At 34.1% G+C, this 19,656-nt stretch overlaps 1 protein-coding gene across 5 annotated transcripts in view; it reads right to left on the reverse strand.

Moving 5' to 3' along the window:
• Positions 1 to 19,656, reverse strand: part of KIFAP3 (kinesin-associated protein 3) — a 161,358-nt gene that overhangs the window by 42,126 nt on the left and 99,576 nt on the right. For all 5 annotated transcript variants that reach the window (XM_011962270.1, XM_011962271.1, XM_011962273.1 and 2 more), the window contains 3 exons: positions 19,051 to 19,176; positions 15,156 to 15,254; positions 9,809 to 9,894 (listed from right to left, as the gene is read on the reverse strand). In XM_011962270.1, coding sequence (XP_011817660.1) covers positions 9,809 to 9,894; positions 15,156 to 15,254; positions 19,051 to 19,176 — 311 coding nt within the window. The remainder of the gene's footprint in view (positions 1 to 9,808; positions 9,895 to 15,155; positions 15,255 to 19,050; positions 19,177 to 19,656) is intronic.

Here is a 19,656-nt window from a genome sequence, read left to right on the forward strand (position 1 = left end):
GAGGTGGAGTCTCGCTCTGTCGCCCGGACTGGAGTGCAGTGGCCGGATCTCAGCTCACTGCAAGCTCCGCCTCCCGGGTTCACACCATTCTCCTGACTCAGCCTCCGAGTAGCTGGGACTACAGGCGCCCGCCACCTCGCCCAGCTAGTTTTTGTATTTTTAGTAGAGACGGGGTTTCACTGTGTTAGCCATGATGGTCTCGATCTCCTGACCTCGTGATCCGCCGGTCTCGGCCTCCCAAAGTGCTGGGATTACAGGCTTGAGCCACTGCGCCCGGCCGAGGATATTTTTTGACTATAGTACTGCTACCAAATTATTAAACTTTATTTTCTTTTTAATTTTTATTTTAGGTTCAGGGTTACATGTGCGGATTTGTTATACAGGTAAACTGTGTATCACGGGGGTTTGGTGTACAGACTGTCACCCAGGTAATAAGCATAGTACCCAAATAGGTAGTTTTTCAGTCCTCACTCTCCTCCCACCCTCCACCCTTAAGTAGGTCCTGATGTCTGTTGTTCCCTTCTTTGTGTTCATGTGTACTCAACGTTTAGCACGCATTTATAAGTGAGAACATGTGGTATTTGGTTTTCTGTTCCTGTGTTAGTTTACTTAGGATAATGGCCCCCAGTTCCATCCATGTTGCTGCAAAGGACATGATCTCATTCTTTTTTATGGCTGAGTCCATGGTATATATGTACAACATTTTCTTTAGCCAGTCTACTGTTGACGGGCATTTAGGTTGATTACATGTCTTTGTTATTGTAAACATTGCTTCAATGAACATGCACGTGCATGTCTCTTTATGGTAGAACAATGTATATTCGTTTGGGTATATACACAATAATGGGACTTCTTTTCTTTTTCCTTTTTTTTTTTGTTGAGATGGAGTCTTGCTGTTACCCATGCTGGAGTGCAGTGACACGATCTCAGCTCACTGAAACCTCTGCCTCCAGGGTTAAAGCGATTCTTGTGCCTCAGCCTCCAGAATAGCTGGGATTATAGGTGCCTGCCACCACCACCCAGCTAATTTTTGTATTTTTGGTAGAGATAGGGTTCCACCGTGTTGGCCAGGCTGGTCTTGAACTCCTGACCTCAGGTAATCTGCCTGCCTTGGCCTCCCAAAGTGCTGGGATTACAGGCGTAAGCCACCGGGACTTCTTTTCTAATAGTTATCTATTAACATTTCTATTAGCCGTCAATCTATTTCCTAATATTATTATTGAAAATTAAGTTGCATAAAATTAAGAGCTATCATAAACATTATGTAAAAAATAGACATTTTTTATTCAACTGATAGTTTTAATAATTAAACAACTGAAGATCTTTACCTCAGTTACATCTGTCATACTAAACTATACTTGAAATTGACTATTCAGATATAAATAATAAATCCAAATGCCATACCTCCTTAGTATTATTGATGTGGTCACAGTGACTGAATGTGATAGTAATTTATACAACCACCCAATCACTGATCACACACAAATTATTCTGCCAAAAGGAGATAATACATATAAAGTATTTAGATAACTTATATTGAGAACACTTAATAAATGTTAGCCATTACCTTAATTAATTCAGGTAACGGCTCTCTGAAATAAGTACTATAATTATCAACATCTTACAAATGAGAAAATGAGGCCCAGAACACTGAAGTAACTTGATCCAGGGAACACAAGGCTACCACAGCACTGTAAGCCTCAGGCTAGCAATGTGGAAGAGGCAGTTAAACAGAGGATAAATGAATATTTTCAGGGTTCCTGCAAAATGGATTCTTCATTGAATGAGAATATAACAAATAACCCCCAGGGACAACTTTCAGCTCTAAGATTTTGTAAGTAAACAGTGATATGGGAAGAAGTCTTTGACCAAGCAGTGATATGGGAAGAAGTAGCTTCTGATCTGGTAAGTATATTATCCCATCATATTCTCAGTCATGCTCTTACTGAGCTGGCCATACTTGGGAGGGTTTTGGGGAAAGAGGGAATTGAAAAATAATATGCACAGAGATGTTGTTACAAGCAGTTTTGTGGTTCACTTTGGGCTTCCAAACTTAAATAAAATACCAAGTGATGCCTCATTGTGTAATATAGGCATATGATCAGCTTCAAAGTTATTTAGCCTAAATGCTAAATATAACTGGGAACCTCTTTAAGATTCATATAACTTCACAAGAGTACACTTTTTGTTGCCATGTGTGTCTGTGTATGTGCTCAATTAAAGTTAACTACAGAAAGATATTGTCATATTAGAAATGGCCAGATAATTACAAAGAGTGATCACATAACCATACAGTAGAAAGAAAGGATAAATTTATCCATTGGGGTAAGACATTTAATATATTAAAAAGCAAAATGATAATGTGGACAAGAAATTGTTCATACTAATTGGCTTTTTTTTTAAAAAAAAAAAATAAGTTGGTTACAGGTTACCAAAACTCTCAGAATATGCTTTATAAAATACTAGAAATCCTAGTAAGTCCACATTAAGTACAGAACTAATTTGAATGTTTTTTTTTTAAAGAATAGTAGCTTGTTTCACTTGGGAAGAGGCATAAAACTAATTTTTCATTTTGGTAGAAAAATTTAAATCTAATTGAATTATCTGAACGAAGAGGTATTCATTCAAGGAAAAAGCAAGAAAAATAATATGATCTGATGATTTCACTGCAATTTAAATTTCAAGCATATTCATTCCTGGTGTAAGAACAGGAGTTAAAATTCAGTCAAGTGCCCAAAGCATATAAAATATGGGGTCTGCTATTCCACTAAGAGTAAAACTTGACTCCTACTAATACCTGTGAAATGTTACAGAGGTAGGTAATATTTAAAATAACAATATCCTTAAACTACATTTCCACAAAATGTATTTAGCCTAGGAAGTAATGCTTTGCAAAAACAAAAATCCTGCTTACTCCAAGTTATCATTTCACACCCTCTTTTAAGAATATCCTAACAATAACAAAAATATATCTAATAAATGTAAAAATGTGTAACAAAGAAGTTTCTTCATAAACAATTGCCCTTCTAACTTTGGCCTTCTGATCACCCTATGAGCTCACATCATTATTCTTATTAAAAAACTTATACATACAAGGCTCAGTTTAAAAAGAGATTATCAAATCTGACAAAAGTCCAAACACACAAACCAAAAATATCCATAAGCATCCATGGCTAACTTTTGATACTTTCTTGGTAAAACTGATCTTCTAAGACAGTGAGTTAGTACAGAACCTAGCACCAAATGTAATGACTGCCCGTACACATTCCTTTAAAATTTTCACCTCTCTTTTATCAGTTTTTGATTGAATTACTGTATACAACCAGTGCATCTCTTGACATTATAAGCCTAAAAAGTATGGTAGCAATGATATAGATTGTACTATCATTTTCTTACTTAAAATAATTGTATTCTAACTTTTAAGCATTTTGTACTATAAAATAATAGGTTTAATTTCTATGACTAACATACTAATTAACATGCATTATTGTTTACAGGATCACAGTAAAAATACCATGGTTATTTTCTCAGCTCTAAAAAAGAAGCAAAACAACTCTTCTCTCAGGAAATATGACACAGCACGCTACTCTATACCAAACTGTGTATTTAGGATATTGAAAATTATATCCTGCAAAAGATCCAACTATGATGAATCCACTATGATTCCAGAATCCTACTATGATGAATCTACTACATTGGCAAGCAGAGTTTTCATAAGAGGTGGCCTTGAAATTAAATATGTATGTATGGTTCTTTGTTACAGATCATAGACGGAAAATGGCAAAACAAACAAACAAACAAAAAAAAAACACCTCGGCTTAACAGTATGAAAGCCTTAAAAGTTTCTCCATTTAAAGTCTTAAACAGTCATAACATAACTCTGAAATAATATTTGGAGTTTCATGATTATAAAAGTAATATTTTCATTGTTGAAAATGGAAAATTACAGGGAAAATACCTATAAAAACTTCAGCAAGATAGAACCACAATAACTACTATATCCCACCAGTTTTCAATGACTTTCTCAACTCCAATATTAATGGATAACTTTGGAAAATATTTTAAAATATGTGTTTAAAACATTTACAGGCTAAGTATGAAACATTATTAAGATATTGGACTTGTCCCATAAAAGTTTGCTCTACTTTGTGATAATGTTGCCTCAGGTTTTCAACTATTTACCAAATAAAGCATCTTAGAATGAAATATGCCATAAGGAACACAATATTCATTAAAACATTTTTACTTCTCTTTTTCCTTAGTAGTAAACGTTACTTAGAATCAAATGAAATAGCATTGTTTTGCTGTATAATGCTGACCATTTATGTTTATGTTTCTGGAAAGGTTTACCAGATTTCTTGAAAATGAAATATTTTAGCTTATGGCTGTTGAGATTCTATTTACCAAGTACAGTGAATTAATAGGCTAAGACAATGGTTTTGGATTTCAGGAAGGGTTCAAAAGCACATTTGGGGGACAAATATTAAAAGTAAATCAGCTGCTACCTACTATTCCTGTTTTATTAAAGAAGGGTCATTTGTAGACTAAAAAATGTGAGAAAGAATCTCAAAGTAAAGACATACAATACTTTCCCAAAATAAAACATGTTAGCAACGTTATATGCCCCTCGTGGACTAACCTTTCCTTTTTAATATTTTTCCCTTTTCCATTTCAGTGACAATTTGCTGTATCATATTCCTATGGACCATCATTTGGGAATCTCTATCTTCTCTATGTGCTCTGGGAATCCTCAATGAATATAGTTTAGTAGCCATGGCAAAGTGAGTTTGTGTTTCAGCATCTGCATTTATAGCTATTAATAATATGGTATTGTATAATATAAAGAACACTAGATTAGGAGTCAGGAGACCTGGGCTCTGGTTCTAGCTCTGCTATTAACTGAATTACGCAACCTTTTAAAGGTATTATAATCTCTCTTGGTCTCAGATTCTTCATTTGTAAAATTAAACAAATCTAAGCCTTACTTAAGCTCTAACATTCTATAAATAAAAAATGATGATTTATACCATGAATTCATAAAGCTGTTGAAATAACTATCCCCAATAACTGAAAAATACTGGTAGGATAGGAGTTTCTTTTAAAAAGTTAACAAGCAATTCTTAAATGAAAACCCAGTGTCAAAAAATTTTAATCAACATACATCATTAAAATCAATTTCTCTCAACCACATCCACGAATCTCTAGTCCCTTCTTATTATTCACTCCCCTCTACCTCCAGCCCCATATCAGAAAGTAATTATGAGAACTCAGGGATGTCACAGCTGAATCACAGCCAAGGTATGTCATCAAAACCTATCCAAAGCCTTTGTGGAAATACTCTAGGATTATAGTTTTTTCTTCATTTTTGAAATACTTCTTTTCACAAGGAGTATACCCTGGCTAGTGTCCTGGCTTTGAGACTTGTATTTAAAGAAAAACATGCTTTGTTTTTTATTTCCTTCTCTTCTCAGCTCCCGACATTATGATTTTAAGCACTTAGTATCCATAAATTCTAAAGTGTTGTGAAAGACTGATGGTTTGATTTTACATGGAATGTGCCATCCTTTTTGAAGTCCTACATCATTTTGTTTATTAGTTAACCACCGAAACATTATGAAGCCTTAACTAGCCTATTATCAGAGCCTGTTCACTATCATGAAAACTCTTTGTCACTGGCTTCCGTCACACCTTGTATCTGATTAACACACTATAGGATAACACAGAGCTACATAGATCTGCTTTGTGTTCTAACATAACTGATGGAAAACAGATTTTCCTTTTTCCTTTAATGTGGCAGCCCCCTAATTGAGACTGTAATATGGTTTATTTAATGTAATTTTTCATACAAAATTAAAGCAAGTCTGGAGTAATTTAGTTGCTCATTAAAGTTACGGTGGTAGCTGCTAACGAGACACTTTTTATATCTTAAAAAATATTTATCCCAATAATATCGATAGACATACACATAATTTAACATACATAATAAAGTTGTTGATTTTTATGCACATACTATCTATTTCTCAATAAGACTGCCCCAAGTGTTGACTTTTAGTCTTGACCACAAAGTAAAAGAAATAATTAAATAAAATGTATTTAAGTAAGAAATCATAATTTTTTTTTCACACTATGTGTGGGTTCTTTTAAGTCCAACTGTTGCCAATTAAAAAAAACAAAGTAACATGCATAACAGGTAGGAAACACACACACATTTATGTATAAAATTATGTGTATATATGCTTAAATTCTAACAGGTTGGAAAAATATCCTAAATGTCTGCCTTTTGGTTTATGCAATATAAAAATGAACTATAAAAGAGGGTTAACTAAATTTATCTCATTAAACCCAATTAGACTATATGGGAAACAAAAATCAAACTCACACTGGGAAATAAAAAAATTTACCAAGACTGCAAAATAAGCAAGAACCAGTTTTGCTTGGTCTGGAAAGAGAAGATTTTAGAAATTTCTGCCAACAATTCACTTGAAAATCACTACTCCCACATCCAACTTGCATGCCAATTAAAAGTGACCAGCATTTACCCATGCCTTGCTCTTGAAAGTTTGAGTTCTAACGCTAACCCTAACCCTATAAAACCTTCTCTGTAACTTCTTTTCAAGATGTTTAAGATACTTTTTAAAGTGCTCTCCCTTACTGGCAAGATTATTAATAAGTCCACCTTTTCTCTCTGACACAAAGATAACTCTGCCTGTGTTATCTCTGCAGAGATCACAACAACGGGTGATGTAGACACTACATTTAAAGCTACATTGGTTTCTTTCATTTTAATAAACCAGCCTTATTAAGTACAATTTTGTCTGTCGGGAATGAAGGTAGCACCTACTTTTCCAAGTTTAGAATATTAGAGTTTGTTATTAATTCCAGATTATTAAAATAAAAACAATCTGCCCATGATTGTAATTAAGAGTTATTAAAAAAGGAAGAGGTACCCTTCAAAATCTCAGTGACACAAACCTATGTCACTACTAAATCATACACTGGCTAGAAAGATGACAGAAATCAGTCTTTCACCAGAGAACCTGGTTATATCCTTTTTCCTGTAAACACCCTGTAGATACAGTGTGCCGTTACTACAAATAATCTAGTAATAGGCCATGTAGTAGTACTGCTTCTGGAACGCCAGTTCATGTGTTTACAGAATAGTATCTCAGGTGTTCTCTGGAGTCTAGATTGTATTTTCATATTCAAGGAACTTTGTACTGTTGAGTTTTGTATTCTCAGGGTCTTTCTTAGTGTTTGGCACATAATAGGTGCTTAATAAACGTGTTAAATGTCTGACAAACCAGACATATCAGGGGAGCATTTTTGAAGTTCTCAAATACTTCATACAAAGCTGAAGATGTACTGAAGGATACAAATCTACATGAGTTTTTAGAAGTTCTCTAGATTGGAGGGGTGGGTGATGTTCTTCCCTTCATGATTCCCATGATTGCCTTCATGCAAGAGAAAGAGGCCATGGTCAACTGACTTATAATTCCCTTGGGAGACCAACTAGCTATAGGCTTCTCTCTTCTTGCCTCCCTGCTCCTCTTTGCACCTACACCATTCCCTGCCTCCCCAAACTACAAGTAACATAGTCACACAGGTGACAATGTGCTGATGAGGCCACAGAGACTGTATCATGTAAACAAGTGATGTAATCCTCCTTGGTACCCAGGGTACTGCCACCACACGTTTCAATTAATCAGTTGAGGGCTTGGGCCCAACTACATTAAACAAATCTTCACTAGTATAATATTTGCATAATTTAGGGGACAAGTACTTTACTCCAGAAAGTATATTTCCCCAAGGCTTGCAAGGCATCTAATTTTTCTTAGTATTATTCTGCACTGTCTGTCTTCAGTGGCAAATAAGTTTGTTTTTTTTAAAGGTAAATTGTTTTAAGCTAAGAATATTCCCATTCTGTCTATATATTTTTTGGATTTTTTTATTATTATAGAATACAGTCAGTCTGAGAATACTAGGACATCATTATCTGGAGGTAAAAAGAATTTCAAGGGATCATCCACTCCTCTCCTAAGCAGGTTTCTAATAATTTAAAAAGTTTGTTATTTAGCCATTACTAATGCTAACTGAACAAAAACTTCACATTCTCCCTTGACGGTCTTTTTAGTGAGCACCATTTCAATGCAGCGATGGAGGCAAAAGCCAGAATTTTCATAGGTTTAAAGTGCAGAAATGAAGGAAGTAAAATATAGACAACTGTTTGGAAACTTTGGTTCTAGAAAGAAGGAGAGCTAAGACAGTATCTAGAAGAGAAAAGAGATACAGGGTCGGGGGTGACTCCAGTTTAAGATAAGAGATTTAAGCCCAGAGTTTAGAAATTATCTGAAATAAAATTATTTTATAATAAATACATTTGTATTGGAACTATCAACTTACATTCTAAACCACATACACTTAATATGCCAATCTAAACATTGTTATCTTCTAGCTACCTTTCCTAGACAGAAGGCAGATAAAAAGTACGCTAAATATAATGCATAACAGAATGACAACTGTCTCCTTTCTTTGTTGCTTTAAGTAAGATAATCACATATGGAACTATAAGAAGTTTCTTGTTCTTATACTATATACTTTATATACAACAATGGCATTGTGATCTATTAGAAAATAGTACATGAGCCATGAAATTATTCTCTAGGCATATTAAATATTCTATATTCATAAGCCCTGTGATCAGTGACCTATGTGTGAAATATCTTCGTAGAATGCGGATTTAATATGTACAGTTTCTCTATTCTGACTTAGAAATCAAAGCTAAAATGTCAACGTATCCATTTAGTTCTACACCAGTAATGAGATACTTAGTGAAATCCAAAAAACAGATGATAACAAATTAAGATGAATTTCTGAAATAAAATGTGAGAAAGTGACAATAAAGTTCCTAATGGTGATTGTCTAGTTTCATGATTATATCACTAGCAGAAAACCCAATTTAGTGGATTTCCAACTAAGTTATTAATTGATTTTTAAAAAATGTTATTCTGATCTGTTTAAAAAGCTAAAGTTAAACTTTCAAAACTACTGAGTAGGCTACATTCAATAAGCTTTCTAAAAGTGAGCCAAATCCAGTTCAAAAAAGAAAGCAATCTGGTTGTGCGTAGCAGTATATACCATATATAAAAACATACTTAAAATAATCGAGTCTCTTGTACATCCCTGGTGCAAGGCCCAAATCCAGGCAGAAGACTGTGGTAGGCAGCCAAATTGCTGGCAATAAGTCGGTGTGGTTCACAAGTTTCTAACCCAACACTTAGATCATCTCTTTGATCATATCCCTCTAGTCATGTATCCTTTAAAAACCTCCAAAATTATGAATAATATTAAGATTTTTGTATTTCCCATCATTTCAAAGCAACTTAAAGGGCAACTGTATGTATAAAATAAAACTATCAATTAACTGGAAAAAATAGCTGATACAAGATTTATTAAAAAAAATTTAAGGGCCAAACCACAAAATTGATTATGTTTTGACAGAAATTGTCTTCCAACTCCCCACTCCTATACAGTAATTTATCTGAAAAACAAGTAACTCTGTGATGATATGTAGATCAGAACTCTGAATACCTATAAAATCTCTTTAAGTAAGGGGTTGATGACTTAAAAGTTGAAAGCTAAAGAACTTACTAATGTTTAAAAAGTAAATTTGTTATCACTGTATATCCTGAATCTTACCAAAACACAAATTTGGGTTTACACTGAATGCATTGTTTAAAATAGGTTTACAATGTCTTTTTCCCCCAAGATGAAGTCAATTATACTTTGTGTAGAAAAAATAATTACTTACCGCTATAATATCTAATGTATTATCACAGACCTTTCGGATTTCATTATTCTTATCATGCATCAGGTCTATGAGATACGCTGGAGCCTCTGAATAAAAATGGTTAAAGATACAAACTACATTTGATATTGTGGCTAGTCAATAATACTAGAAAAATCTCATATTTTTCTAAATCTAAATGCTAAATGGAAATTTAACTCAAATTTTAAAATAAAATCATTAACACAAGATGATCAGAAACACTTAATATTTCATTTGTTTAAAAAAACAGGAATAGTAGGGACATAAAAGAGAAAAATCTAGATAAAAATGGGTAAGGAAAACAGTCAGTAAATCTCAGAAAGTACAAGACCACATTTCTGAATACATGAGGATCACGAACATAAATAAAGAGGAAGCTCTATAGTTGCATAGCTACAAATGCTTCTTGATCTATCCTGCTCTCCTAAAAATTCAGGAAAACTAATTTCATACAAAACTAACAAGAGAGATTCATGGTCAAAAAGAGAAAGCATGATAAAACATTTTTACATAAAAGAAAGCTGCAACCTAATATTTCAAAAGAGATAAATATATTTTAAAAAACAGTATATATATATATATACATACACACATATATATATATATACATACACAAAAGCAAAATTATTATATTGGATAGCAAATAACATGGAAAATAGAAGTGGAGATAATAGACTGTCAAATAGAAAGTTATACTCCTTTAGAACTTGGTGACAATGCATGATGAAATTTAGGTTTGCATCCCAAAAGAAAAAAAAATGGAATATGTAATTACAAATAAGTAAGACAGAAGGGACAGAATGAGGCAAACTCAAATTAATAAAGAAACCTTGATGAATCTGAAAGAGGAAGTGAAGAAAAACGTTGTGATCTCGCATCAATACTATCAATTGGTCTTAGTTAAAACAATTTGAAAACAGAGTCCACAAATTTCTACTAAGAAACTCTAGCACACGTACACAAGTACATACCGTTCTTTGTATCACTGATTACACCCCAAAAATTTTATCACACAGTATTATGACTAGCTAGTGGCAAAGTGATGACTTAACTCATTAGTGTTACTTACTACTAAAACTGTTGCTTTTTAAAAATAGATTTAGGGGACCCAAGTACAGTTTTGCTACATGGCTATATTGCATAGTGGTTCTTACTATTTTTTTTTTTTTAGGGATACAAAAGGTATATTTAAAAATGTAGAAAAAATATATAGAATAATGTATTTGTGCATTCTGAAACTCATTTTTTTTTTTTTGAGACGGAGTCTTGCTCTGTCGCCCGGGCTGGAGTGCAGTGGCCCGATCTCAGCTCACTGCAAACTCCGCCTCCCGGGTTTAGGCCATTCTCCTGGCTCAGCCTCCGGAGTAGCTGGGACTACAGGCGCCAGCCACCTCGCCCGGCTAGTTTTTTGTATTTTTAGTAGAGACGAGGTTTCACCGTGTCAGCCATGATGATCTCGATCTCCTGACCTCGTGATCCGCCCGTCTCGGCCTCCCAAAGTGCTGGGATTACAGGCTTGAGCCACCGCGCCCGGCCTGAAACTCATTTTTAAGAAAATATGTAAAAAATATGTATTGACTGCCTCTTTTCTCAACTGGAATATAAATTCCATTAGGGCAGAGACTTTGCCTATCATATTCACTATAGTACCCCAGGTTTTAGATCATAACAAGTGCTCAATAAATTTTTATTTAATGAATAAATAATCATCTACATACTTCACACGGTTTTGTGAGAATAAAAATTATTAGAAAAATCTTAAAAATTCTCAAGGGGAATCTAAAATAATCTAGACAAATGTGGATTATAATCTTCCCTCAGCAGCCATGGGAGACTGGTTCTAGGATCCCCCAGTGATGTCAAAATCCACAGATGCTTAAGTCTCTTATATAAACTGGTGTAGTATCTGCATATGGCCTATGCTCATCCTCCCGTATACTTTAAATCCTTCCTAGATTACTTAAAATACTTAATAAAATATAAATGCTATGCAAATAGTTGTTATACCATATTTTCTGTTTTATATTGTTGCATTTCTATTCTCTATTAGAACGCTTTTTGAATAGATTTAATCTATGGATGGTTAAATCAGCAGATGAGGAACCCCCAAATAAGAAAGGCCAACTGTATTTTATTTCCCATACTGCAATTGTTGAGATTATATAAAAATATAATCAGCATTAGTTCTCAGTTCTTATGTGATTGAGTCATGGTGTGAGTCAGTTTAATATTTTAAACATCTGAATATAAATCATATATTTATCTAAAATAAGTCTACACTAGCTATCTCATATGTCAAGTATTCTGTTCAAATTATATCAACTAATATTGATCAAACTTTCTAACAAAAAGAAAAGGAATAAAATCTTGCTTAATATTTTTTTATTTTAAATATTCATATTGGATTCATAGGGAGAATCACAATAAAATGCCAAAGGTTATGGTGAAATAAAATATTTCAATAATTTTTAATATGTAATACATTGTAACATGACAGATTTAAATGCCATTGACATCAACAAAAATTGTGTTTTTTGAACTCCAAAACATTTTTAAAATTTATTATTTTTCAGTTTTTTTTTTTTTTTTTTTTTTAGAGACAGAGCCTCATTCTGTCATCCAGGCTGGAGTGCAATGGCGTGATCATAGCTCACTGGAGCCTCAAATTCCTGGGCTCAAGTGATCTTCCTACCTCAGCCTCCCAGGTAGCTGAGACTATAAGCATGCCCTACCATGCCTGGCTTAGAAAACATTTCTGTGTTTTGTATTTTGGAAAAGCCCTTCAGTGATCTTTATCCAATTTTAAGACACAGAGTTTTTATAAAAATTTTAACTCAGCAGATCTTTATCTCCCTGTTGCACCATTATCAACATGTTATAATCTTCAGGACAACTATTCAAAAAGTATTGACTCCAGATTCAGTGACATAAAACAGAAATTAAACATGGGGTAAAATGCAAAGAAAGTTATACTGAAAAGAAAGTTCAAATAGGAATTCTCTTAATTCTGTGGGCTTTGATAATAAGGTACTAAGTGTACATTTTAAACAGACTTTCCAAAACAGAGGCAGTAACACTTATTCACTGTGTGCAGGTACTTGGTAGGTACTTTAAATATTTCACTTTTTAGTCCTCACAAAAAACCCTACGAGATGACCTGTAAATAGGGTTGTCTCTCAAAGAAGTTACCTAGAAAAACTACATTTTCATTTTACTATTTTCTGTAGTGGCTTCTATAGTTATGTAAATTTTAAGTAATTCTACACATAAAATACACCTTCAGAGACTCTCAACCCAAGAATGCATATTAAAGGTTCCAAGAAGACCCTGTAGCAAGAAAATTTGTTAACTTTAACTCAGTGTTTCCCAAAACTATCAGAGAACCTTTTTTTCATTAAGCAGCTGTTAATGCTTAAGGAATATGTTCCATGGAATACAGCTGGGGAAAAATGAATTTACTCCAATTATTTTAAAACTGTTCAAAAGTGTATTTGGAATTTATCTTTCTGGGAAAGTCAGTTTATAAACCACATTAAAAATATTTATTCATGCCTGTAATCCTAGCACTTTGGGAGGCCAAGGTGGGCAGATCACGAGGTCAAGAGATCAAGACCATCCTGGCTAACACAGTGAAATCTCATCTCTACTAAAAATACAAAAAATTAGCCGGGCAAGGTGGTGGGCTCCTGTAGTCCCAGCTACTCGGGAGGCTGAGGCAGGAGAATGGCGTGAACCCTGGAGGTGGAGCTGGCAGTGAGCCGAGATTGTGCCACTGCACACTAACGTGGGCGACAGAGCGAGACTCCATCCAAAAAAAAAAATTATTACTTTGTGTACTCTTAGCTGTTAAGGGAGAACAGTATTTGCATTTCGATAGCCCATATTAGCATTTCTCAAATTAGACTTGTTATTTATCAGACTTGACTCTTAGAAACTCTGTGGTTCCAGAATTTTTAATGTTTTTTTGAGATAGGGTCTCCCTCTGCCACCCAGGCTGGAATGCAGTGGCAAAATCATAGTTTACTGCCACCTTGACCTCTTAGGCTCAAGTGATAATTCCTGCTTCAGCGTCCCAAGTAGCTGGGACTACAGGCATGCATCACTGTGTCCAGCTCATTTTTTATCTTTTTATTTTTAGTAGAGATGAGGTCTCACTATGTTGCCCAGGCTGGTCGCAAACACCTGAGCTCAAGTGATGCTCCCACTTCAGGTTCCCAAAGTGCTGGGATTACAGGCATGAGCCACTGTGCCTGGCCAATCACACTGGATTATAATTTTATATTTCTTGTATATTATACCTGTCTATCTCTCCAACTGAACTATAAACTCCCTGAGGTCAAGGACTTTCTTATATATCTAACACATAAGCCAGTATCTGTTTAGATGGTCAAAGCTTGAGAAACGTGTGAATAAATGAATGTTTAATTATATATAGTAAAAGAGTTAGCAGATACCAAAATTTTCAGCTTAAGAGGCTGTGTAGATGACAATGTTGTTATTCACAATGAATACAGATGGCAGGACTGTTCTGCTTATCAGGAGATGATGTTACCAATATTGAGTACCCTTTGCATGCAAGAGTGATAAACTACCAGGTACTAAGTACCTCTGTGTATTGGGAACTATTATAGACAATTTAAATCCATTAGTACTTACAACAATTCTACAAGGTACGAGGTCTTTTCATTTTAACATTAATGTTACGGGCATTTTTAAGGTATATGATTGTATCCTAGGGAGGTTAAGTAACTTTCCAAGGTCCTGCAGCTTTGTAAGTAGCAAAAGGTAATTAAAATTAGGGCTATTTGATTTACAAAGATCTCTAGACTACAGCATGCTATGCCCCTTTAGGTAGGTGGAAGGTATCCAAGTGGCAGTTAGCAACAAATGCCTGGGGCTCAAGATAGGGGTTATCAAGATTAAATAGTTAGCATATAGTTGGTAGCTGAACTCATGGGAATAGATGTGGTTTCCCACGTAGAGTACATAAGGTAAGATTAGAAAAGAACCAAGGATAGTCCTAGAAACCTCTGATACTTAAGGTATGTTAATAGAGAAGGAAGTTCTGATATGTTTGCTAAGTTTCTTAGGAATCACAACCTGACAAGTTAATAAAATTGTTCTCATAATATTCTACCTATATACTAATTTGGGGTCAACAGCTTCCATGGAAAATAGGTTATCTTGTAAATTTATCTCAAAACTTAGTGTTTTCAGTGTTATTTCAACATTTGCCAAAAGAAAACCAAAAAAACCCCAAAAAACCCAAAGATGCATCTTTTCTGAATATGTGAAATATTGTTATCTACTGTAAACACTGAAAGGATACGTGTTTCCTTGATTATGACGTCTCTTGTGGCTTGGTGGAAAACCATCTGGTAGAAGACATAAATTATCTGACATACAAATTCATCATCTTCCTGTTGAGCTGTAAATAAACAAAAAATTCAAATAAAGAATACTATGTTTATATACCAAATTTAAAATAATTGAGGGGAATAATATAAAATGAGAAAAACTAAAAGTGATAAGGAGACAAGTAAGCAGAAATGGATTAAAGTAACTTCTATGTTCCTAATGTAAAATGCTAACAGTTATCACCACTTGTTTTATCCATCATAAGAATTCTTTAAACAATTCTAATTTGTAAAATAAGCCTGGTTCTATTTTGTCTTTATAATGTTGACTTCGCAGGAGAAAAATGATTCTTAAAAATTATCATACCTTCTAAACTCTAAGTTTTTGGTAGAAATTGAACTATTATAAAAAGTATTTCCTTTTGTTGAATAATGTTCAGAAAATTAAACTTTACAGATTGCATGAAATAATAGGTAATTTAGTTTCCATCTAATTAATTATAATAGTAAAAAAGTTACATAATCATAAAGGCTAATTAATAAATCTTTAATATCATACAAAGAGTAATTTATATAACAGCTGATGTCCACTGATTAATATGTAATGGAAAAAGCATAATTGCTTATAGAAATCTAACCTTAAGTAATGATTATGAAGTTAGATTTAATAGTATAGTTTGCTATCAACTCTTGGTAAAAGTTCAATGATATTTTAGAAACAGAGTTTCAGGTCAACAGAGTATCAAACCAGTTGTGTAGAATAAATTGTGGGTCCCTTAAAATTCAATTTGTCCCAAATGATCTCCCTCACTAACTTGCCAAAGTATTACTCTCCCAAACGAATTGGGCTAAATTTCTCACTATTAATTAATATCTTGGTATACAGTATTCCCTCACTTAATACCAAAGGCTTTATTCTTGAAAATCCATCTATTTCTTAAAAAGAGTATTATAAAGCCTCTGCCTGTGATAATCTCATGTCAGAGAACACCAAAACCATAGTAAAACACTCTGAGCTGGCTGTGTCAGATCACTTTACGAATATCTCAGCTCTCTTGATTATAATCATATGGGACAGCAACTCCAGGATGCAGGTCCTTTTGCTTCAACTTTCTTCAGCTCTCCACAAAATCTTCATTCTCACTCTGCCAACTACGTGTCTTTACTTTCACCTCCCAACTACTTAGTCTTTCTTTTAATTATTTGTGATCTGACTGTGAGAAGAGTGTATCAAAGTAAACACAAATATGTTACAGTTTTGAGAAGTATACTTCAAATATTGGGGCATTATCTCTAGATGACCTAGTAAAATGAATTATATTAAGGAACTTACAAATTAAATTTAAAAAAAACTCAAAAGAGAAAAATGTGCAAGAGGCTTAAATAGGCACATCTTTTTATTGGCTATCCCTAAATAATCAATACACATAAACAGGTGCTCAACTTCATTAGTCATTGGGGAAATACAAATTAAAATCACAATGAAATACCAGTATGATGGCTACAATTGAAAGGACTGACAATGCCCAGTATTGGAGGCGATGTGGAAAAATTGCAGCTCTGTTACATTACTGGTAAGAATGAAAACTGGCACAACCACAGATTCACACAGTTTACTAAGGCCAAACATATACAAACTCTGTGACCCAGCCATTCTGCTCCTACGAGTGAACCTAACGGAAATGAGTACATATGTGCACCAAATGAAAGGTTTCAAAATGTTCATAGGACTATTATTTATAACAGTCCTCCTTCTCACAAAAACCTAACTCTACTATCCATCAATAGTAGAAAGGATAAATGGTGGTATATTTATATAATAAAATATTACATACAACAACGAAAATGAACAAACTTTTGTATACAACATAGATGAATGTCACAAATATACGGCAGAACAAAATAAACTAGATTCCACTTATATAATAAAGTTCAAAACCAAGCAAAACTAATCTAGTGGTGACAAAATAAACTTATTTTTGTTTCAAACTAACCACTTTGAAGGAGGTGGTAATGACTGACAGGAGGGAGAAGAGGCATTTCTAAGGTACTGGTAATGTTTTATTTTCTTACATTAGTGATAATAACATAGGTGTGCTTACACTGAAAATACCTTGAGCTATACTTATAATTTATGTATGTTATATATTCTAAAAGTCTATTAAAATTAATATAAAATGCATATATCTTATGCCTAGTACAAGATGAACTGAGAGAGTATCTTCTTCAGGGATCTCATATTAGCATGTTTAACTTCTTTATTATTGGCTAGCTATGATGTGTAAGATCCTAGAGAACTTGGCCCTAGTAAGATTCAGATAAATTTTGTATGCAATATGGAGAAGAATGAGCCCTGCCCCTTAAGAGCAATATAAATGCAAGGGGAAAACTCTAGGCCTACACTGTCAAATATTATAGCCATAAACCACTGCAGCTAATTAAATTAATTCAAAAACTCAAGTTATCAGTTGTGACAGCCACATTTCAAGTGTTCTACAGCTACATGTGTCGGACACCACACATATAAAACATTTTCATCAACTAAGAAAGTTCAGAGAACAATAAATTCTGGATCTAGAAGGCAATATTACATTTAGAATCAGCTTCCAAATGAACCTTCCAACTTAGAAATCAGGTTTTAAAAAATAAGATTTCCACAAGAGAAGAGATCCAATTCAAACCAACACAAATCTCAACAGAAAGAAGTGATATAGCCGGGCGTGGTTGCTCACGCCTGTAATCCCAACACTTTGGGAGGCTGAGGTGGGCGGATCACCTGAGGTCAGGAGTTCGAGACCAGCCTGATCAACATAGAGAAACCCCGTCTCTACTAAAAATACAAAATCAGCTGGGTGTGGTGGCGCATGCTTGTAATCCCAGCTACTCAGGAGGCTGAGGCAGGAGAATTGCTTGAACCTGGGAGGCAGAGGTTGCGTTGAGCCGAGATCACACCATTGCATTCCAGCCTGGGCAACAAGAGCAAAACTACGTCTCAAAAAAACAAAACAAAACAAACAAACAAACAAAAAGAAGTGATATGATACAGTGGTCCTCCCTTATCTGTGGTTTTTCTTTCCATGGTTTTAGTTAACTGTAGTCAACCATGGTCAAAAATATTAAATGAAAAATTCTAGAAATAATTCATAAGTTTTAAACTATGCACAATTCTGAATAGTGTGATGTAATTTCCCACTCTTCCACTCCATCCCATCCAAGACATGAATCATCCCTTTGTCCAGTGTATCCAGAATGTACATGCACGCCACCTGCCTATTAGTCCCTTAGTAGCCATCTCAATTATCAGGTCAACTAGCACAGTATTGCCATGCTTGTATTCAAGTAACCTTTATTTCATTTAATAATGGCTCCAAAGTATAAGAGTAGTGATACTAAGCATATTGTTATAATTATTCTGTTTAATTATTAGTTATGGTTGTTAATCTCTTACTGTCCCTAATTTATAAATTAAACTTTATCATTGGTATGTTTAGAAAAAAATAGTATGTACATGATTTGGTAGCATCTTTAGTTTCAGGCATCTGCTGGGGGTCTTGGAATGTATTCCCCTTGATTAAGTTGTGACTACTATATTAGTTGTTCAAGGTTGGTGAGGAGAGTACTTCTGTAAAATTGGTCCTGAACTGCTTTATAGCAACATTCTTAACTTTGAAAGCTAAAGATCTTTGATATTACTGTATCCAATCCCAGTTAGTAGTATATTTAATTCATTTTTCTTGATTATATAAGTTGCTATAAAACAATTAATGTAATGAGAAAAACAGATTACAGACTCTGCATTTTATATTTAAATATTTAAATCAATAAGCTGTTTAGACATTAACATGAAAATACATTAATGTTATTTACCATTTAGCAATTCAATGAGTGCAGGGATTATCCCAGATTTGGCTAGCAATGCAGCACAAGAGTCATCCATGGATACAGTTCCAATCATTATAACCACTTCTAAAACAAGATCATCTTCTGCAGCACCTAGTGAAGTCAAGTCATAGAAAGTTTTCACTGATATGTCCTGATCCAAATTCACTTAAGAGTGTCAAAATGTAAATACACAGAAAGGATGCCGAAAGCTATTAAATCAAGTCATATGAATCCTCGATATGCTATAAATTTGCCCTTTTTCCAAATTTCCATGTTTGCTGATGACAGTTTGTGATAGTGGGGGTGAGGGGGGGCAGCAGAAAAGTGGAAATAAGCCTTTGAGGGTGCAACTGAATGACAACATAGACACAGAAAATAAAAGACTCATTTGAATGCCTCAAAGACCTTTGTGCGTGTGTATGTATATGTAGAGGGATGGTATTTGGTAATTTTAAAGAGACAGAATAAAAAAAATTACCAAAAGGCCACAAGAAAGGTAGAATAGGAAACAGAAACTAATACTAAGAAAACACACTGTTAGGAAAAAGAGAGTATATATATAAGAGGAGATCCAGTGACTACCTTTCTGGG

Source organism: Colobus angolensis, unplaced genomic scaffold, assembly GCF_000951035.1.
Source record: "Colobus angolensis palliatus isolate OR3802 unplaced genomic scaffold, Cang.pa_1.0 Scaffold59, whole genome shotgun sequence".
NCBI classification, from domain to species: domain Eukaryota; kingdom Metazoa; phylum Chordata; class Mammalia; order Primates; family Cercopithecidae; genus Colobus; species Colobus angolensis.